General features: G+C 42.0%; 1 protein-coding gene and 1 pseudogene across 3 annotated transcripts in view; one reads left to right on the top strand and one right to left on the bottom strand.

The window, feature by feature from the left end:
• The window catches only part of LOC308631066, an 89,726-nt pseudogene that overhangs the window by 30,730 nt on the left and 36,041 nt on the right, over positions 1-22,955 (top strand). The window lies entirely within an intron of this gene.
• Positions 1-22,955, bottom strand: part of LOC308631065 (uncharacterized protein) — a gene marked incomplete at both ends in the record, with an annotated part of 102,327 nt that overhangs the window by 45,803 nt on the left and 33,569 nt on the right. The window contains one exon of one of the 2 annotated variants that reach the window (XM_081261967.1): positions 6,809-6,941. The exons of the other annotated variant lie outside the window; for it this stretch is intronic. Within the exon in view, the coding sequence (XP_081118093.1) occupies positions 6,809-6,941 (133 nt within the window). Of the gene's footprint in view, positions 1-6,808; positions 6,942-22,955 lie in introns of those variants that run through there. 2 annotated transcript variants of the gene reach the window in all.

Below are 22,955 nucleotides of genomic sequence, written 5' to 3'. Positions count from 1 at the left end.
CTCACGTTTTACTTGACACGGTGCGTCCTATGAATTGTATCCAAAGTGTCTGCTGAGGCTGACAACGCTGCGTGTGACTCTGCAGTGAAATTAGATTTCTGCCATATTAGAAATGTCTTTCAGTGTCAGAATAGGTTCAAGAATTTCATTTCAGTGATATTGGCAAAGTAATACCTGATGAAGATCATCAACATTTTTAATATTTGCCTTTTTGCCTCAGTTCCTTTTTATATTTCTGATAATTTTACACATCTTATAAAAGATTCAAATGGGTAGAACAACTTTCCATATATGTATCTCTAGAGCTAACTCAAATTTCCTCTGGGATTGCTTAGTTAGGTCTTTTCCTTGGTATGAAAAATGTTTTATTTATTGACTTTTAACATTTACTGGTTGTATATTTTGTTGCCTTTTAGTAATTTGATTAGAGCTCAGGAAAAGAAAGTGCATATCATGTCTGCATGTTTCAATACTAAATGGAAACATTCTCAGAGAAAGCAAAAACGAATATTGAAAGTGAAGTGGGACTTTCCTCGCTTTTTTTATGAGCTGCTCCTGACCACAGCACCCACAATGAGTTAAAAATGACCTTTTTAATTTCTGAGTGCTTAAAGACCCACTTACAGCTTTCATTTCTATGGCGTTCTTATCATGAAACAAGTCAATACCTTTGTACCTGCCAAAAGGCCAAGAAAGCAAATAGAAAAGCTTGTCCTGCAATCCAAATGGCTGCTGACACACACACACACACAAAAAAAAAAAAAAAAAGAGGATGCAGGCATATTCACCCATGCACATATTGAGGAGAAGCATGAGCCATGATTTTGAGTCAGATGTAATGATTCCAAGGCAACAGAATTTTACTAGGGTCCCTGCTGATCCTTTTAGTTAGGAATATAATTGCAATTATATTCGAACATGTCAATCAAACTAACTCACTGTTATTTCCTTATCCAAAGTTTCACCACATACTCAGGGCTACTGCACAAAACCAGTACTAGGCAACATCAGGGTTACTTTTCTCAGCTTCTCCAGCTATCAAACAAGATGGCATTCATAAGGGATTCACAGTTTTCTGTAATCAGAGCATGGTTATTTTAAGATCTGGAACAATGATTTCTGTAAAGGGACTGCAAAGAGTGTGACTTCAGCGTCATCACATGTTGCTTCAGGACTGCTGTGTCTCATCCAAAACCACCTTCTTACAGATCTTGTCCCAAACCAGCTATCACTGACAGATTATGCAGATATCACACAGAGTAAAGATACTTACATGCAATGATAGGCATATGAAACAAAATCTATCACTTGATCCAATCTAGCTTTCTAAATCACAAGTTCAGTCCAGTGGTTGTTTAGGAGTGACAATGCTTAGTTTAACCATAAACTGAAAGTGACAATAATATTTGACCACTAGGTGGCTCATATGTGTATTTGATTTGGTAGTTTTCTTACATTACAATGTCTCATTGCTTGTGGAAGTAAATATTAAAACCTAAAACATACATAACGTGTCCTTTTTTTTACATACATTTAAAAGGCAACTAAATAAAGTTTTGAATAAATTACACAATCACTATTGTATGCTTTTTGCTTGGATGGTTACTAATAGGATTTGAAAAATCTACAAATTGTATGTATAACTATAGTACAATTGTTTCCAATAAGTCAACAACAAAAACAAAACTTTACCAGCAATAAAATTTGTAATATTCTAGACATGAATTTACTTACCAAATGCCAAAACTGCTAATCATTATTGTGCAGTATGGTGATGGGTATCTAACCCAGGGCCTTGCACATGCTAGTTAAACACTCTACCACTTAGATATACCACCAGCCCCAAAGTGTTCATTTTTAAAATTAACTGGAAAGTGAATAAATGAACCAAATTGTGGTTGCTTTCATTCACTATATTTTAGAGGACTGTCAAAAAGCACCTGAAAACAGATGACAGCAAGACATGCTTTTGCAAGTTGTTCTGAGTGTATGGAACATTAGTGATTCATTTAAGCAACTGTTAAATGTTTCCTTAGGAGTTTCACAGTGATTACTATATCCATGGAGATATGTTTATAAAAACTAGAAAAACACTGTTTAAAAACTTAGTAGAGAAGATTGAGCATCAACAAAGACCTTATAATAAATTAGCATCTCACACTACTTATTTGCTCTCTTTGCTTGTTAAGGAAGAGACTTCCAAATGTTCCTCTTAGCAATGTTTGTGCAGTGTCTGGTTTTAGACCACAAGGACATTTTCTGAGCTACTTTCTCTTGACAGATGCACTATTGTAGATATAGATGGGAAAGTTCCAAGCTGCACGGGACTGTTCCTTGTATTATGGGGCATTCAACATTCCCAGACACTAAACCCAGACAGTAAACTGTGATGAAAGTGCTTCACCCTTTTCCAGGGAAAAGGGATTCCTCTTCACATGGTTCTTGTGTGCAACTGCATAAGAAGATGTTTTTCAGAGCTTTAGTAATTTCACATCTCTAATGTCTTTAAGTACAGAACCAAAAAAGTATAAAAATTATGTATAACTTAGTGCAAGTATGACTTGTACACTAAAACTGAAAATTGTTGAAAAAAACTTAAAGATAATCTAAATAAATGGAAAGGCAGCTCCTATTCATGGACTGAAGATAATGTTGTTATGATACCAGCACTCCCCAAACTGACTGACATATTTCAACTCAATCCCTAGTGGAATCCCAGATGCCTTTTCCCCCTAGATATCGAGACACTTAAAGACAGAAAGTCTTAGCCTGATAAATTTTCTTAAAATGTGTACAAAAATTCAAGGGTCTCAGAATAACCAAGCAATCTTGAAAAGAAATGTGAGTAGGTCAAGGGAGATGGGCTGCTAATAGGTATGGAGTTCCATTTAGGGAGGACAAAATGTCTAAAATTAGGTAGTGTTGACAGATGTGCAACCCAGTAAAATACCGAAAAACACTGAATCTTATGTTGTAAATGGATGAATCATATGTTATATAAATTATAGCTCAACAAAGCTGATGTTTTTTTGTTTATGTAAGTGTGCCCCACACAGTGGGTGATTAATAGGGACCATGTGTCTGGAACTTGAGTAATACAGTTGCTCTTTAATAAAGTAGAACTATTTTAATAATAAATAAACTACAATCATATCTTAGCCTATGAATGTGTGGAAGTTAAACTATTTGAAAGAAATTTTTCTTTGTTTTCCCCACAAAGAAATTACTTCTTATTTCAGTATTCATCTTTGCAAGTATTTACTTTGGAACAAATCACCTTTTGCTCAGATCAAAAAAATATATATATATATTGGGCTAGGGATGTGGCTTAAGCGGTAGCGCGCTCACCTGGCATGAGTACGGCCTGGGTTCGATCCTCAGCACCACATACAAAGATGTTGTGTCCGCCGAAAACTGAAAAATAAATATTAAAAAATTCTCTCTCTCTCTCTCTCTCTCTCTCTCTCTCTCTCTCTCTCTCTAAAAAAAAAAAAATCCAAGTCAGACTCTTTTTTATTTCCGGCCACTTGAAATCCTTCTATTAAAAAATTAAATAAGCTGATTTAAATGTCTCTTTAGAAATCAGTATATTTCAATTCACTTAAAGAAACTGTAGAAAGAAAAAGTCATTCAATTTAGCAAAAAATACAACATTCAAACTTTCCCCCTAGATATCATGCAAAGTTTTCAAAAGCATTTACCTTTATCAAATAAAATCAAAGTGTATGGTATCACTTAAAAACTATGGTTGAATTCATATGCTAAATTATATCTTCTCTTTTTCTTTTCTCTTTTATAGTCCATTCAGGAAATTTATCAGAATACCTTCTTAATTCCATGATAAAACCAGGACCTTCATACCCAACTTTTAGATATTAAATATTATAGCGAAAGTTATCTACTGAGGGAAAAAGTATTGGTTCACAGAAATCCAGAGGAAAAAAAATAAGAGTCTGAAAACTGTTAGCCTGTTAAATTCTCTGCTAGAGGAACCATTCTCAACTTCAAGTTAAAAAGAGAATTAGCCTGTCATAGCTAGCTCATGTGACTGACTATGATATCAATCACTCATTATTCAGACTCTTATGATCTTCTAGGAATTAATGTGTATCACCTCTAAGGGTACAGGATGCTGGGAACACAAAGCTCCCGTGATGTGGCAATTTCACCAGCCAGAACCAAAGATTGTCATCTCAAGATGCACTGAAATAGGCGGGTCTTATCATCTATTAAAGACACTGTAAGAGGGAGAAGAAAGATTGATCTAGGAGACCTAAGCCCTTTCCTGGATTTCACTTGAGTACATGTCCAAATACTTCCAAATACATGAGTGACTCAAAAGAGAAAATAGTTACTCTCAGCTCTGTCAGGTGCATTGCTACAAGAATATTTATACCCCCCCACACACCTTTTACTACCATGAAGCAAAATGCAAACATAAAATTTGAAAATCAATATAAATGTAAAATAAATAAATAAATATTAAACATTATACACAGCAAAACTTCATGTTGTTCAATGAATAAATGGCCACAACTAAGCCACTGTGAGTACAGACCCAGCCTGCAGCAGGCATATTTTATTAATGATTCAAATACCTCAAACGCCATTGTTATCAGTGAGGTAATTCTCCAACTTTAGGAACCAGGCTTGATGAAATCCCCCAGCAAAGAAGAAAACAGCTTTTCTGGAAACTTCCTTGTATACTAAACCATGCAAAGAATGCTCTTTGTTTATATGTGGAGTCGGTTAAAGGTTCCCATAATTATACGACCCAAGGGACATCTGAAGTTACAAAACAGGTCTTTGCTGAATGGGACTCCTGAATATGGCAGGATCTACAAACCCTGTCCTGCCTCACAGATGCCAGTACTGCCGTCTTCATTGTGACAATTAAGACCATCCCCACAAATTCCCAAGAATCCCACAGAGCAACACCACCCTCCTTGAGAACAAGTAGCTCGTACAAAGAGATATTTGATTCCAAAATGTCCAAGTCTGCATGGACCAGCAAAGCACAGGCCTCACAAAGATTGCTAATAGCTCATAGTTCTCAACAGTGACACTGGAGAGGTTCGTGTAAACCTCCTCTTCACTGAGGTAAGGCAATGGGTTTTTATTTATGTATTTATTTTTTCTGTTTGTATTCAATGACCACCTATGTAGCATAGCTTGCTTTGTTGCCAACATGATAACAATGGTGACACATGCTTTGGTCAACTCACTTGAGGTTTATAGTCAATAGAAATAAACGTGAACAGTCAAGGTTAGTGACTCCTACCCATAGAACAGTTTCCTAAGAAGATTTTGCTCTTTGAAACACATCAATAAAGGAGCATGTGTCTTCTGAAAAAGTGCTAAAAAAACTGTGTTTTACTGGCTACCAGTTTGCAGGCTTTTGTGGGCTTTTGAATTTTATAGAAATTAGACCAGCTCTAAGAGGAGGAAAGTGACAGTGGCCAGGGCTGAGGACAGGCCCCCAGAGCCCTGGTTGCAGGCTGCCTTGCAGCTCTGGGCTTACATGGTGTCAACTGAGGTTCATCACTCACTTGGTCACAGCAGTACATATAAAGGAACACCTGTGCAGGGAGAATTGTGGAGGAGGCGCACAAAGGACAGACACAGACACACAGGGAAGGTGCAGACAGACAGAAGGATGGCAGACAAAAGGGAATGTCTACCCCTCTCTGCCGCCATCTTTAATAACCTAAAAAGTTACATAATACCCATCACCAGTGACTACACTTTGACCAGCTTCCTTTAACCCTGAGTGCTAGCTGAGATAAGGTCCAGGTTCATACAAACACAGAACCTCTCTTCTTCAAAGGATGTCACTATGTAAACCAGGTAGTGCATCCGCATAGTCATCTTTTTTTTAATATTTATTTACTTGCAGATGAAAACGCAGTATCTTTATTTTTGTGTAGTGCTGAGGATCAAACCTAGTGCCTCACACATGTGAGACAAGCACCTTACCATTGAGCCACAGCCCTAGTCCCCCCTCCTGCCCTTCCCCCATAGTTATCTAAATAGCCTCAGCAGGGAATAGCTGGGCCTTCTAGTTGTGAGAATCAGGGCGCCAGCTACCCCCCAGGAGTTTGCTCACCGAGGGACAGGGAATGCTTCCCTATTTCCACAGTCAGAATACCTACAGTACACATCTCATACACATTCTGTTTACATGGCAGAGAAAAGGCAGACTCAGTCATGGTTGTTTATTTTATTTTATTAGAAAAATTACAAAATAACCATTGTGGTCACTGCAAAAAAAAAAAAAAATAGAAAGGGTGGAAACCCCTGTGCACACAACACAGAGGCAAACCACAAAGCTAAAAGGCCAAATAAACAGCTATATAAGAGGACCCTTGATGAGGGCTCAGTGAGGTGGACTGAACTTCAGGTACTGGGCTGCAGTTACATTATTGTAATGGCCATTTCCTACTTTGGAACTTTTTTATATATAAAAAAGGTTTTAAACTACTAGGTCAAAGAGAAGAGTATGCAGTCCCAAGGAGTAAGTTGCAGGAGATCCTCATGCTTCCAAGCAGAAATGTGTGGGAAAGAAGCAGAGCGCAGTGGAAGAGCGTCTCACTGAAAGAGGAGAGCAGGTCTCGGCATCTCTCAGCGGAGGCAGAGCCCCTGGTTGCCTAGCAGCAGCACTGCTTCTGGCAGCAGCACTTCTGCTGGCAGCAGCCCTTCCCACAGCCGCAGGAGCGGCAGCAGGTGCGGCGGCAGCACACCCTGCGGGTGCAGCAGCCACAGCAGCCACAGCAGCCACAGCAGCCACAGCAGCCACCACAGCTACCACAGCCACCACAGCCACCACAGCTACCACAGCTGCCGCAGCCACCACAGCTGCCACAGCCACCACAGCCTCCACAGCCACCGCAGCCTCCACAGCCTCCACAGCTACCACAGCCTCCACAGCCACAGCAACCCATGTTGTCAGTAGAGAGGACTCAGGTGCAGAGAGGAGAGGACTCAGGAGAGGAGAGGGAGGTCTGGAGCCTCCTTCTGCTGGGCGCCCTTAAGTACCATCTGGAGGAGGATGGTGACAGAGTAAACCAAGACACATGACAAATGGCAACTTCCTTGTTACTGTTTATTTCCAGAAAAGAAAATGGGGTTCTTTCTCATTTGTATCCTTACAGGAAATGTTTGGTTGAATAAAAGTGCTAAATTTTAAAGCTTCCATTTACACACTAAGAACCAGGCCTCATAGACTTAAAAAGCTCAGAAGATGTCACATATAAGACAGGGAAACACAAGAGGCTCTGCCTCAGTAGAAAATGGGGAGAAGAAAAGAAAGAAAAATAGAGGTGGAAGGAACAAGTTGAGACCCATCTTTTTCCTGCAATCACCCCTCACGCTCCCCAGGGGCCACGTGGAGCAGAAAAGACCCAGAGTATCTCGGTGAGCTGCAGCAGTACAGGGAGCACAGCGGACAGGGCTGCTGTGGAGTAAAATGGCCCAGGAATTAGGGCTTCAGGGCAGCCAATGACAGCAGGGTCCAGGGGGAGAAGCAGTCTCTTTCCTAAAGCCATGGACAGCCCCAGAGGGCCAGGTGGACTGTGTTATCAAGGAAGGGCCACCAAGGCTTGACCTGGACAGAAAATAGGTTCCACTGCTCTACAGGACACTCCATGTTCATGTCCACAGACTCTAATTAAGATGGCCATTGTCTTAAAAATGCTTATGGTGGCTGGCAGCTCTAGCAGATGGGAGACTGTGTAAAGAGACACATAGCTGAAGTATGTCTCCTTGTGACAATAAGGAAACATCAATATGATCCACACCTGATGTATCAATTTGCAAAGAAAAAGATAGTATTATGGATAGAAAAAATAGAATTTTAGTAATTATAAAAATAATTTGTGAGATTATAATGTAGTGTATATATATATATATATATATATATATATATATATATATATATAGTGCGCAACAAGATTTTCCTTTGAAATTTGAATTATATTAGAGTCACTATCTCTTATGGAGTTATTGGTGTTCTTCCACAAAATGCATACGTTGATGCCCCAACAGAACCCTGGAGACCAGGTTTTTAAGGAGATAATTAAGATTAAACAAGGTCATAGAGGTGGGGCCCTAATCAAAGAGGACTGGTGTCATTATGAGAAGAGAAAGGGATGCCAGAGCTCTCTGTGTACACACAGAGAAAAGATCATGTGAGGACACAGCAAGAAGAAGCCACCTACACACCTGGCAGAGGGCCGGCTGCCAACCCTGACAGCACTTTGATCTTGGAATTTCAGCCCCCAGAACTGTGAGAAATAGATTTCTGTTGTTCAAGCCGCCCTGTCTGCTGCATTTTGTCATAGCAGCCCAAGCTGACTACTACACTGAGCCTCCCACTATACTCCTAAACTTAAGTCTTGATTCAGATCATAGGGAAGTCTCGGTGAGTAATGGGACATCTTTGATCGGGTTCTAAAAATGGATAACGTTCTGTCCACGCCTTCAGTATACTGAATCAAAAAGAAAAAATAACTCTCTGTACAGGAGACTATAAAAACACTTGTCCATCACAGAGAGATCCTCTAATCTTTCTTAGTGACATATAAACAGTGATATTTCAATCAATGGCAAACTGGATTCAATTAAATATAAAAGAGTGAGCATGTTAAAAGAAATAAAAGAAGATAATCTAAATATGACAAAAGAATACAACACTATTAATGATGACCAAGCACTGTTGCAAAGGAACCAAATTTTAAAAACTTTTAGAAATAAAAAAATAAAACCATTAAATATAAAAACTCAATGGAAAGGTTTTTTTTTTTGTTTGTTTGTTTGGGGGTTTTTTGTGGGGAGGAGTACTAGGGGTTGAACTCAGGGGCACTCAACCACCAAGCCACATCCTCAGCCCTATTTTGTATTTTATTTAGAGACAGGGTCTCACTGAGCTGCTTAGCTCCTCGCTAAATTGCTGAGGCTGGCTTTGAACTCATGACCCTTCTGCCTCAGCCTCCCGAGCTGCTGGGATTACACCCAGCCTGGAAAGGTTGAAGAGATTGCTAAACCCAGCTGAAGGGAAAATTGGTGACAGAACGCAGTACTTAATAAATTTCTCAAAACTCAGCACACAGAGAGAGGCAAATTGGTTTTAAAAATGATGACAAGTGAAAAGACATATATGGAAGAAAGACCTGTCACAGTGGGACAAAGACTTGTCACAGTGGGACAAAGAGTTGACACAGTGTTACTTTAGGGGAGTCTGGAAAAGTGTGAAGCACTTTCATCACGGTTTAGTGTCTGGGAACCAGGAATGTAGAATGCCCCATAATACAAGGAACAGTCCCTTGCAGCAAGGAGCTCTCCCATCCAGATCTACAACAGAGCAGCTGTCAAGAAAAAGTAGCTCAGAAAATGTCTGGTTGAAGTTAAGAAAAAAGATAATACAGGCAACAGAGAAGACGTACTCTCCCAAGATAACGATTAGGAATTTCTAGAGTTTAATAAAGACACCAGGATTCTGAATTGGGCAAAATCAAAGAAATGAAGACTACACACCTTGTAGTAAAACTCAAGAACACAAAAGAGAAACAAAATCTAAAAACAACCAGAAAGAAGAGGGAGATGATCTCCAAAGGAAGCCTCGTTTATCTGATGACTGATGTCCTAACACAATGGAAGTCGGAAGACTGGGATGTAAATGCCTCCAAAAGAAACTCCCTTTCAAAGACTTTAGGGAGACATCCTCGCTGAAGGAATTTCCATCAAAGGATATGAAAGAAGGAAATGGCTGGGGTATAGCTCAGTGGTAGAGAGCTTACCCAGCATGCACAATGTCCTGGGATTGTTCAATTCTTATCCCACGAAAAAAAAAGAAAAGAAAGAAAGAGAAATTCAATGCAATCCCCATCAAAATACCAATGAAATTCTTCACAAAATTAGGTAAAACAATTTTTTTAATTCATTAGGAAGAATAAGAGACCCAGAATAGCCAAAGCAATACAAGTGAGAAATGCGAAGCAGACAGTATCACAATTCTTGACCTGAAATTATACTATAAAACTGTAGTGGCCAAAACAGCTTGAAAGTACTATGTAAAACAATATGTGCAATGTAGGTAGAGAAGTGCTCAGAGGAAAATATATAAATTTAAACTCAATACATTTGATAAGAAAAACTAATAACTATTAAATGACTCATTCAACCCAAGTAAGATAAGAAAGAAACAACAGGGATATGTGTAGAAACTTAAATAGAGTTCAAACATACCATGGAATCATCTAAGCCAAAAGTGAAGTCTGCAAAAACACTAGTAAAATTCAAAATCCTCCAGAAATATTGATCATGGAAGAAGGAACATCACCCCCTTCCAAACATCATTGCTGTAAATTAAAGAGATATATTTATCTAGATGCAGAAGAGATTAAAGGATGAGGCTATCATGAATCAATTTATAGCAATCCATTTGAAAATAGAGAAAATGGACATAGAAAAATGAATCACATTGAAACAGGAAAAAGCATAAATTCTTCTTTAAAAGAAATTAAATCAAAGATTTAAAATCTTTCAGAAAAAGAAGAAATAGCAAGAGAAGAGGAGGAGGTGATGTGGAAGACTGCACGGGAGTCTCAGGCCTTCATGTAAGAGTGACACTGCAGGCTGATGGATACCTGGCTCTGCGACCCATGCCATAGGTACAGGGAAGAATGTGGGCCTGGAGCCAGCTCCGGCATCTTGAAGGAGGTGACCCAAGAGCAGGTTGTAAGTGATGGGAAAATGTGCTAGCACTTAGCACTGCAATAAAAGGAGTCAGGTGTCTGACCCTTGATCCTGGGAGACCAAGTCATGTTGAGATCCTGGAAATGAAGATTTTATCAAAGAAAATGATAGGAGATAGGAATTAAATAATATGCCATAGAGGGCTGGGTGTAGTGGCACATGACTGTAATCCCAGCCACTAGAGAGGCTGAGGCAGGAGGACCATGAGTTCAAAGCCAGCCTCAGCAACCTAGTGAGGCACTTAGTGACTCAGCAAGACCCTGTGTCTAAATAATATACAAAAGGGGGTTAAGGAGATGTCCCAGTGGTTAAGCACCCCCGGGTTCAATCCCTGGTACCAAAAAAAAAAATGTCATAGAGGAGAAGAAGAATGGGTGAAACCTTAAAAATTCATCCTTACTCAAAGTGCCAGGGAGAAAATTGTGACTTTGGAACAGCCCCGTGGCATGATATTAAAATAGGAAGCTAGAAATAGCAGGAATATGAGTGTCTGCTGGTTACTAATAAAATTAAGTACCCTAAAAATCTGAGAACAGCTTCTTCACGAAGCTGCTGGTGAAATAGCACTGACTCATTTTTTTTAAACATGGACAAATCAGCTCTCACTCAGGCTGAGGCAGGGGTTTCATTAATCTGTGGTCATGCAACTCTGACTTGGTCACTTCCGTGTGCTGAAGAGCAAGATGGCGTACACTATGCTTTATTGCTCAATGGAGATTTCTGGCAGGTGCTATCTAGTCAGCCTGTGGAAGCGAATGTTGAGAGAGTGGCTGATTGTGGCTGGCCTTGTGTACTAGTAGAGCCGAGTCCAGAGCTCAGGCTCACCTTGTTAACCCCTCTGTGACTAGGTGACACTCTCCCTTTATATAAAACTTCTTCTGCCCTTGCTGGAACACTACAAAGGTAAGGCCAACATGCTTTATTTACGTGCTACAAGACCCAGCTGGAGAATCCAGTCTTTCTCGTCATTGCTTCACACCCTGGCTTCACCAGATACTAAGCCAGTCTCTGGGTCCTGAAAGGGTAGTTGGAGTGCTGGGAGGTTTCCCTCTGGCTGGTGAGTTTTCTCTCTGATAAAGCATCCTCTATTTTATTGATTGATTGATTGATTGTAGAACTGGAGATTGAACACAGGACCACTTGACTACCAAGCTGCATCCCCAACCCTTTTTAAACGTTTTATTTTGACACAGGGTCTCATCAGTTGCCCAGGCTCACCTTCAACTTGAGGTCCTCCAGCCTCAGCCTCCCAAGTAGCTGGGATCACAAGCCTGTGCTACCATGCCTGTCTCTTTTTATGTATTTTAAAATGTTTTATCAAAGCAAATCAACCAAAAGGGATAGCAATGCACACAGGGGAAGGCAACTCTTCCTCTCTCATCTCTCTCCCTCCTCAGTCCCCATTCATCTCTTAGGGGAACCACCAGGGCGTAGATTTTGTTGCTTGGTTCCAGAAACTCATTGCACATAAAAACAATGTCTGAGACACAGGGTTGGGGAGAAAGAAAGACTTTATTCAGTGGCCAAAGAATTGAGAAGTGGGAGTTTTGCTGGAAAATCACCTTCTCAACTCCAAGGGGTTGGGGAGTCACAAATACAGGGTAAAAGCAAGGAGGGAGAGAGAGAGAGAGACTAATCAAGAGGTGGAATCTTCATGTCAACCCCGGGAATAGACAGAGATCTTCCAGGAGCTTGGATGCCACCTCATTTTGCTCCTCTCACGGTCTGGTGTTTTCTGATGTGGCAGCTGGTAGGTCTATCTTTAGCCTTGAAGGGGAGGAGAGAGGCTAGGCAGTTTGGGTCAAGTTAACCCCTACTGTAATTCTGGACAAAACATCTCTCAAATAGTCATCATGTCTACATGCAGAGTTGAGCAGAAATCTGGCCCAATGGTTAAGGCAGCAAAGGAGACATCCACAACTGAAGGCAGAGATGACAAGACTTTGTCCTGTTCCAGTCCCATGGGACATCCTCAGGCCCAAGTGACAAGTCAGTGCTTTCACCAAAAGCCTCCCTGAAAAGGAACCTAGGCAACCGTTATCATCCCAACCCACATATCAGAAGTGTCATCTGTAGCAAAGCCAGTGCTGTGTGACCTCCAAAATTAGTGATTTTAAGTCAACTAAGAGCAAGTGAAGCTAGAGGGTTTATTTAGGTTTTCCCTCTGTGACACTTTGTCGTAAGGGTATCACCGGTCTCTGGTAAATACATGTAGGCCCTATTCTTTTTTTTATGCCTTTATTATATTTATTTATATGTGTTGCTGAGGATCGAACCCAGGGCCTCACATGTGCAAGGCAAGTGCTCTACCAGTAAGCCACAATCCCTGTCCCCCTGTTTTATTTTATCTATCAATTTTTAATCCTACCCATTGATTTATAGCTAAAATAAGCATTTAGATAACTTAAATCACATGCCCCTAACAAAAACATGTCACTGTTTGGAGTTTCTGTTGAACGTGACTTGCCAAAGCATTTCCTATGTTCTCTATTTCTGTGTCCCAGACATTATCTTTCCTCCCAATTTCTAAAGAAAGGATCCCAGACCCCTGCTTGCTCTTCCCATCTCTCCTCTCTTCTTACAGCTCTCAACAGTCTCTCCTGCTTTCACAATATCTATGTTGATAGCATTTTACTCTTTTCTGTAGCTATTGAAAAGCCTTCCACCGATTTGACAGAACAATTCCAAAAGTTCAATAAACAGGGTCTGCATCATGATCCGTTATAAATACTGACTCAGCCAAGTCTAGTAGGATCATATATCACACAATTTGTGTGTGTGTGTGTTTATCTCATCCATTCTTAAAACCCTTCTCTGTTTCTCAACAAAAACATTAGTTCTACTGCCAACTTCCAGCCTGCCTGGGCTCTCCTGACACTGACAGGTTGTTCTGGACTCATCCTCTGGCTGGAGCTCTAAACAGAAGCCTTGGTGATGTGTGTGGGCTACTGGTGACTGCAGCATAGCATGAAGAATCTGTTTCTTATTTGGCTGACCCAAGAAGTAAAGATGCAATTAAACGGTCACTATTTCCCTGAGTGATGATAAATAGAAGGTAAATTCTTCAAATCAATGAATCACTGAAGTCTGACCATCCCAACTTCTCCCAGTAGATGTCACTAGCAGCAAATAGTACAGGATCACTCTGGCCCAAGCAGCACCAGGAAGCTGAAACTGTTCAAAGATCCATTGAACTGATTTCAAAAATTCACGCTCCATTTATTATCACTTGGGGAAACAAGTGACCATTTATTAATGCTCATCATTTTAGATGACAACCTTAATCTTAAAACCTCACAGATTCAACTTTTGGGAGTAGCCAACAAAGAAAACAAGATTTACAACTTGAAAGAAATTAGATAAAGGAACTGAAAATATCATGCTTCAACCTAGTCAGAAAAAGAAGAAAGGCTTGGCAACCTTATAAAACTGGGTTCTTAACTACATTATCTTGGACTTTCTGTCTCTCTGAGTTTCTGCTTTCTCCTTCAGCAGATGGAGACCGCACCCACTTGGTGAATTTTGCAAAAGATTAGAAACCAGGCCCACTGTGTCAAACTAGTCACTCCCTCAGGAACACCAGTGTCTGGGCTTCAGGCTCTCCCTGTTAAATCAGAAGCTTAGGGACGGCCAGGGAATTTACATTTTTATTGAGCTGTCCCAGTGAATCTGATGCTAACAGTCATTCATTAGTCTTGGGCAAATGGCCTGCCTGAGACAGAATCAAAGGATGAAGCTGGCACACAAATGAATCAATGGGACAGTCACCCAAGAGTGGAGAAAGGCAGAGTTGAAGGAGCAGCTGCATCTGAGCATTTGAGAGGCAGGGTCTGAGGCCCAGAAGCATCCCCAGCAGCTCTCAGAGGTAGACTGAAGATCAGCCTTGACGGCTGGGACAGAGACCTGAAGGGTCCTCTGAGGACTGCCGAGATGTCAGCCCTTCTCCACCGCCTGACTCCAGCCTGTCTTCCTGGCAAGAATAAAGGTGTCTGACTCAGTTCTAAGCAGACCACCTTCCTGAAGCACCCACTTAGGGTATAGTGTGAGTGGGGCAAGAGTCAGAAAAAGCTGCTAGGGAGCCCCCCAAACACCACCCCCAGGGCTCAGGGATTAGCCCCGGGCTCTCTCCAGACCACTACTCACAGCTTCATCTGTCAGGATCGGGCTCTGGACCACAGGGAACCATTCACTTCCTACTTGTGAAGAGAAGTAAACAATTGTGGTGATAAAATGGGAAGAAGAAAAGGGAGGAAGGAAAAAGAAGGAATTCAAACTGTGCTGAGCAATGACCATAAATAAGCCAGACACGTGCTAAGCTCAGTAGGTGCACATGTCTCATTTTGTCCTCGAAGAATTCCTATGAGGCCTCTATTACGACCCTTATAAAATGAGACAATTGGGATTCAGTAAATTTTCCATTCATTTTAAAGTATTTATTAAGCCCTACTCTGCCCTGTTTGGCAAACAGCATTAGCAGATTCAATCAATCCCTGATGTCATGGAGCTTACAGCCCCAATGGGGACCTCAGTTAATTCAATAAATGCAATAATGAATGTACATGTCACCAACTAAGAAACAGACTCAGTCAGAAGTTTACCTATGAGAAGGCAAAGGAACCTGACCTTGACTGGAGAGTTAGAGAAAATATCTCTGAGGAAACAACACCTAAGCTAAGCGCTAGAAGTTAAAAAGTAGGCAAGCAAGGCAGAAGGTGAGGGGAAAGGTCCCATTCTCTGTAAGAGCATGTGCAAAGGCCCTGTGAAAGAAGATAGCATGATGTGCTTGAAGAACTGAAAGGGAACCAATAGGGTAAACAGGAGAAAAAGAATGGCTCAGGATAACACTGCTGAGAGGGAGCAGGAGGCAGAATGAACATGGTCTGTTAGGCCATGATAGGGAGGATTTTTAAATAAAATACAGTAATTATTTTTGTATTTGGAAAGATCCCACTGGCTACTGAGTGGAGAATGAGTAGAAGGCAGGGCCTGAGGACTTAGGAGGAGGGCAGTTAACAGACCCATTGTGTCCCTGCATCCCTTATATAGGACGCCTATAAAAACCTAGCTGAGCAACAAAGTTACCAGTGATAGATTCAATTTAAGTTTTTATAGGTGTCCTACATATGGGACCCGGGACATAATGGGTTACCGAACACCACGGTGTCGACACCAGGAGATGTGAACTGGAAATGGAAAGGAGAAAGTATCTCTGGACTAAGGTAGCCCTGGTAGAACGTGGGGAAGAATTAAAGACAGAGTAGCGGGAGGGGAAATGTCTAGATTTTGGCATTGTTCTGATGGAGAACCATGGAAGAGGCTGAGGTTGGGGGACCCCGAGCTCGTCTGAACATGCTGCACTTAAAATGCCCTTGAGCCTCCGCAGTGCAGATGCCACATAGGCCTTAGGCCACAGATCCCCGATGCAGAGCAGATGTCTCTGCCTGAGACACAAACGTGTCAGCACCTCAGAGTGGCAAGGCAGGCCAGGAACAGGCATGGAACTGCAGAGAGAGAAGGGATAAAGTGAGATGAGGAGAGAGTCCAGGAGGACGCTTGGCGGAGTTCCAATTTGGGCTCATTTAGAGAAGCAGGAACACGCACAGTGACCTAGGGGAGGCTGGGGGGAAGAGGAACACCAAACGCACTCTGGCTGTAATATTGTCAAGGAAAAGCTTATCTGAAGCAGAAAGGAGTGACCAATAGTGTCAAATGACACTGAAAGCAAACTAGTCGCCTGCTGACTGCTTTCATTGGATTTGCAAATGAGCAAGTTAGTTTTGACGTTATGAAGAGGATCCTTTCAGAGGAGTTAAAAGAAGAGAGGGAGGGTGTTAGAGTCTGTAAACAAGTCAGGATGGCGCCTGGCATTTTGCAGAGGGAGTGGTTTGTGAAGTAACGCCAGGGAGCCATTAAGTGTGGAGATTCCTTATTGGTTGACTGCTGTATCTAGTTTATGTTAATTAAGATAAGCTGTGTGGAATGTATATATACCCCTCCTGTCCTACAATAAACGGCTCCCACTCCAGCTGTATCAATGTACACAAGTTGTTCGTCACCACCACCCCCACCCCCCCACCCCCCCACCCCCCGTTACTTTGCTGCAGCCGGACTATGGCAGGAGGGAAGGAGAGAGAGGTGGACAAGACTTGCTCCAGAGGTTGGTCTGCGATGAAGAAGGTGGAGCTCAAATTGCAACAATTACTAATAGGGCATTATGTAAAAATGTGGATGTGTAACCGACGTGATTCTGCAATCTGCATTTGGGGTAAAATTGGGAGTTCATAACCCACTTCAATCTAATGTATGAAATATGATATGTCAAGAGCTTTGTAATGTTGTGAACAACCAATAAAAAAAAATAAATAAATAAATAAAATAAAATTTAAAAAAAGAAAGAAATTGCCATGGAAGAGGGCCGAGGGGTCAAGAAAGGGTTTTCTAAAAATGGAAAATTTTGAATAAATTTTTAACAAGGAGGATTCAGGCAAGTAAAGAAAGCAAAAGATAAAGAAAGAGCTGTGGTGTAGATGTCCCCAGAACTGGGAAGGGGCACCAGGCCCTAATGAAGGGACTGGCCCTAGAGAGAAGGGGGAGCGAGGGTCACAGAGCAGGGTGGGTAAGCAGGTAGTCATTTCATTAGATACTTACCCCCCCCAAAAAAAAAGACCTAGAAAACCCTGGTAGATGGAAAGCAGTTAGCCTCAACTCATTCACTGGAGAGTGACTCTCATTCTCAGCCTTGCTCTTCGTTGATGCAATCCAGGTTCCCCTGGTCTTTGCCACCTACTCTACTTAAGCAAGAGCTCAGTTGACATGAACTGGAACAGTATCTACTTTACCACAGGGAAGAGGATGCTCATCTAATCAGTTTCAAAAAAAAAAAAAAAACTATCTTCATCTGGGTCCACCTCGTGCAAGAGTAGAGTGGGATTCAGCCAATACCGTGCAATCCTCCTCCCCACGTCCTTCCCCGACCGAGAGCCAGAATTCCACCCAAGATTACACACTCTTATATGAGCATTCATCTTCCGTGGTGAGCGTTATCTCTAGACTTCTTTCAAAGTAAGATTACTCGGGGCTACTTGACTGTCACTAGTTAGTGAGCATGAATACATTACTAGAAGTGCTTGCAGCTCTCACTGAAGGCAGGATCGACCCCTGCACAAGAATCCAGAAGTCAAGTATTTAACACATCATTTCTTTATCACATCACCATTTATTTTCAGGCGTTGTTTTACACACACACACACACACACACACACACACACACCTCCCTCCACTCCTACTCTCATGACTTCATGGTCAGCAGGGGAGGAAAAGGTCTTGTGATTCAAGGGCAGAAGATAAAATCTGGTGGCACTGAGCAGGGAGGGGAAGATGAGCCTTATGGTAAGTTGGCAAACTTCAAAACCTCTTTGAAAGGTCCCTGCTCTGTTACCAGTTGGCAGTTCAAGTTACCATTACACCACCTCCTCCAGGGTCCTCTTCCTCTACTTCCTTCCCAGAAGAAACCCTGGACAACATTTGCTGGTCACAAATGGGTCTATAAGGTTTCAGGTCAGTAGGTGCTTCGATGAGATGTGGATATTAGAAAATAAAATGCAAAAAATGGAAAAAAAAAACAGTATTCTCCAAGGCAATTGTCTTAACTACAGTCAAACCCACTGTAGGATTCTTTCTCAGAAAATCCTCTAGATAAATATAAATATCCATTATTGAGCAGTATTTAAATTTAAACTTCCTGAAGCCGGGAAGAATATTCTCTAACAAAACTAGGGTATACAAAAATAAAATGTCATTAAATTTAGACAATTCCTAGAAAGGATGAGGTATTATACTTTTAAACTGAGAAATGCAAGTGGGATTTTTTCTACAAATTTATATAATGTTCAATTAATCTGTGTACTATTAGACACTTTTTTTTAACAATTTAAGCACATTTAACAGTATTTATATAGAGTTACATACTTATCTACTATTGGTTCTATTTCCTTGGAGACCTCTGACTAATTCGACATATAGTCTTATGTCATGTACCTTGATAGCATTAATTAATTAATACAAACATGTGTTAATTGAGCACCTAAAAAATGAGAGGTATGTAGCAGGCACCAAGATGGATAAAGTTCCTTCTGTCCTGTCTTTTCTGTTTTAGAGGGAACAACTAACACTAGATAACAATTGTCACTATATAACAGCTAGTGATAATGCTAGGTAAGAAATAAAGAGTGTTAAAAAGGCCAGGTGCACTAACACATGCCTATAATCCCAATGACTGGGGAGGCTGAGTCAGGAGGATAACCAGCCTCAGCAACTTAGTGAGACCCTGTCTAAAAATATAAAAAGTGTTGGGGATGTGGCTCAGTGATTAATTACCCCTAAGTTCAATCCCCAGTACCAAAAAAAAAAAAAAAAACCCAAAAAGTGTCAAAAAGAAAGTCATTTTGGACAGCGGTCTGATAAGTAGCGTTTGAGCACAGTCTGCAGGAAGTGATGGGACGCGGCCCACAGGCATCCTGAGCAAGTGTTCGTACAGGTGGAAGGCAAAACCCAAGGCCCTGCAGAGGAATGCATCTGCCTGCCTGGGAACTGTACCGAACCCTGGGCTGCAGTCAGGAGACAGGTGCTGTCACTTCCTGCAGCCAATCTTTGATTCCTGTGAAAACAGTGAAGAATTATGACCCAAATAGGTGGGTCCTTTCCAGAAACCTCAGAGTCACTCTCCTGGCACGTGTTCTGTTTGCCACATCCTCTGCCAGTGGCTTCCAATGTACAAATCCAGGCTTTGAGGTGCATCCCAGTAACGGAGCCTGTATAACTTGAACTCAGTGTTCCCCAACTCATTTAGTCTCAAACCTTATCTCCATTATGAAGAGAACTGAGGTCACTGAATGCACATTTAGACTCAAAGAGCAAATCCTCTCTTGATACCCAAACTCTCTGAATAATGGGAAATAAAATCATACAAATCAAGAGCACCAGCTCTCCAGCTGGGTAGGGATATGAGTTTAAAATAAAGAGGAGAGACAGCAGATTTTAAACTTATTTTGAGCAGGAGGATTTTACTTACCTTTGATTTCCTATGTGGAACATGCCTTAACAAAACAGACACAACCAGTACACGGATCCAAGCAAGTGTCCGCTGGCCCAGCTGGAAACCCCTGGCTGAATGGAGCGGGAGGTCAGGCTGCAACCCATCCCGTATGCTGTAACACTGCCCTCTGCTGTCATCTTCAAGGGAAGCCATGTTGAAGGGACTGCAGAACCTTCAAGCCTAAGCAGTGGCCCAAACTGCTAATTGCTAAAGGTGGCTCCCAAAGTGAGGACCCCACGACTGCAGCATCACCTGGGAACTGGTTAGAAGTGAAGATGCTTGGTCCCAAGTCCCATGGGGTAAGTGACTGAGGATGGGGACCCCCGTCGGTGTGGAAACAAGCCCTCCAGATGAGGAGCAAATTCGCAGATGAGCTCCTCACCCAGTGGCAGTGGTAATAACTTCTGCGCCATTTTGCTTTCAGTTAAGGGGGGTGGGGGGGGGAACAGGCTTGGCAGAGCCTGTCGGAAGCTCCAAAGTTCACAAATGCAATTTCTCTACTTGACAGGTGTTCAGCAGGTTTCAATCTGAGCTATGTTTTCAGTCTCAGTATGAGTTATGTCCTTTCCAACAATACCCACTGCCAATTTCTTTGTAACACTGCCACGAATAACAAAAGAAGGCTCTAGAAGAGACCTGGTGCTTTAGATTGAATCTGGAATGTCTCCCTCAGGCCCATGTGTTGAAGGCTTGGTTCTCAGCCCAGAGCACTCCTGGAAGGTGGTAAAACTGAAGCAGAATGGCATTAGAGGCCCCTCTGAGATTGACAGCATCGTCCCCAGGCAGAGAGTAAAGGCTGAGGAACTTCACCTCACCCGCTGGCCTGGGGGACACCAAGAAGGCTGGGAATGGAGATGGCCAGCTGCCCCGGCCTGTCCAGCCCAGCTAACTAGGCTGAGTATGCGTATTTCCTGCTTTGTGTCCCATCTTGCCTCCTTTTCTCTTTTAAAACCTTTCTCAAGCTCAGAGCCTTCGAAGATGGGACATTTCAAACAAAAAGTTTATTCTCTCTTCCTTCAGATCTGACTTGGAACAAAAGCTATTTTCATACCAATGTGACTCTCTGGAGCAGCAAGCCGTGGAACGTAGCCTCTTCCCCCAGGAGCTGAGACTGCCACTCAGGAAAAACCTGTAAGAGGTGTGGCCTAGTGGGAGGTCTCCAGATCACTGGGGGCCACCTTTGAAGGGGACTGTGGGATTCCCACAGCCTCGAACACTGAGCCACATCTCCAGGCCTCATTGTTCCTTAAAAGAAAATTTCTATGCTGATAACGCCAGTTGCAAACAACAGGTTTTGCATTGAGAAGTAGAAGCAAACACCCTGTTGAGGCCGCCGGCATTTAACACTGAGACAGGATGTTCCCTCCAGCCCGAATCTTGGCTCTGGCCAAGCCATGCCACTGTTCTGCTCATGACCAAGGACACTGGATAAAATGAGTCAGAGCAAATCTGTCACAACTACCCAAAAAACAGCCTCCTTCCCTCCCTGCATCCTTCCTCCTTCCTCAAAGGCTGCCTGAGCGCCACGGGTGATGAGACACTGTTGGCCAACAGCAAGGATCTGCCACATACGCCCCAGCAGCATCAACCGCCCACGCCAGAGACACTTCATTGCCACCATGATGCACTATTCTCCAACCTGAAAACTTGACAAAGGGAAGCCGAAGCCATAAACACCGGTGTCCTCAAGAAATCAATATTAATTAAATTTACAAATACAGTAATGACTAAGCTATAAAGAGATTAACAGTAATTTATTTGAAAATTATAATTTTCTTAAAAAGATGGGGCACCTGCAAGGGTTACACACCCCCTTATCCACTCTATCCATTTCCTATAACATTCAGTTTTTAAAACTTACATTGCATTCTCTTAGGAGGACATCTCAGTTTTCAAATGCTTACGTGGGGAATTGGCTCATGCCCATTACCTGGCTAAAGATATTTATGGGCAGCTACAAAAATAAACTGGATGATTTCACCTCGCATGTAAATAAAATTTCATCTGTCCCATTTCTTTTTTACAATAATGGAAATATAGAAAGAGAAAACCAGGACAAAGCAGATTTAAGTGAAAAATAATGTTTTTTTCAGTGCTGAAGATGGAGGCAAGCCCTCTATCACTGAGTTGCCTCCCCAGCCCTATTGTGTTTCTTGGGCAATTAATTGATCACGTATTTTGTGTAAATGATACAAATTCAAATCAGGTGCACTGGAATCTGTATTAGTGCCTACAGTTGCTGTGATTAAGTACCACAAACTATGCATATTAAAACAACAAAAATCTATTGTGTCATAAATCTATTGACTGAAAGCCCTAAGTAAGACGTAGACAGGGCCATGTGCCCTCTGAAACCTGAAGGGGGATCCTTCCTTGCATCTTCCCAGCTTCAGTGTTGGCCGCAGTCCTCAGCATTCCTGTTCTGTAGGTGTATCACGCCACTCTATTCTCTGCCCCTGGCTGTCTTCTCGCTTTGTACGTCTCTGTGTCTGTCTCTTCTTCATTTCTTACAGGGACACTAGCTATTGATTAGGACCCACCCTACTCCAGTACGACTTCATCTTAACTAGTGACATCTGCAAGGCCTCTGTTTTCAGGAAGGTCACATCTGACTTACTGGGGGTTAGGACTTAAACATATCTTTCTGGGGGACACAGTCAACTCTAGCCCCCAAAAATCATGTCGTCTCAATGTGCAAAGTACATGCATCCCATCCCCACACCCTCAAAACTCTTAACTATCCTCCCATCGAATACAAGTCCAAAATGCCATCTAAATATCATCACCTCAAAGTCCCAAATTTCATCATCCAAAGCAGTTATGGATAAGGCTTGGAGCATGATTCATTCTGGGCCAAAATTTCTCTCCAAATGTGGACTTCTGGAATCAGAAACAGTTATGTGCTTACCAAATACAATATTCTAGGCATAGGATAGATATTTTCCTTCCAAAAAGGAGAATCTGGGAAGAGAAAAGAATTCCAGCCAAATCCAAAACCTGGGAGGGAAAATCCCATTAGATTTCAAGGCTTGAGAACAGTGCTCTAAGCTCTGATGCTTCTTTCTCTGAGCCCAAGGGGCAACAGTCCCACCCAGTTGGCCCACTGGGG

The sequence above is a fragment of the Spermophilus citellus genome (assembly GCF_964194105.1).
Source record: "Spermophilus citellus genome assembly, chromosome: 11".
NCBI lineage: Eukaryota > Metazoa > Chordata > Mammalia > Rodentia > Sciuridae > Spermophilus > Spermophilus citellus.
Note: the sequence above shows the minus strand (reverse complement) of the source record. Positions and strands in the feature narration are given on the sequence as shown.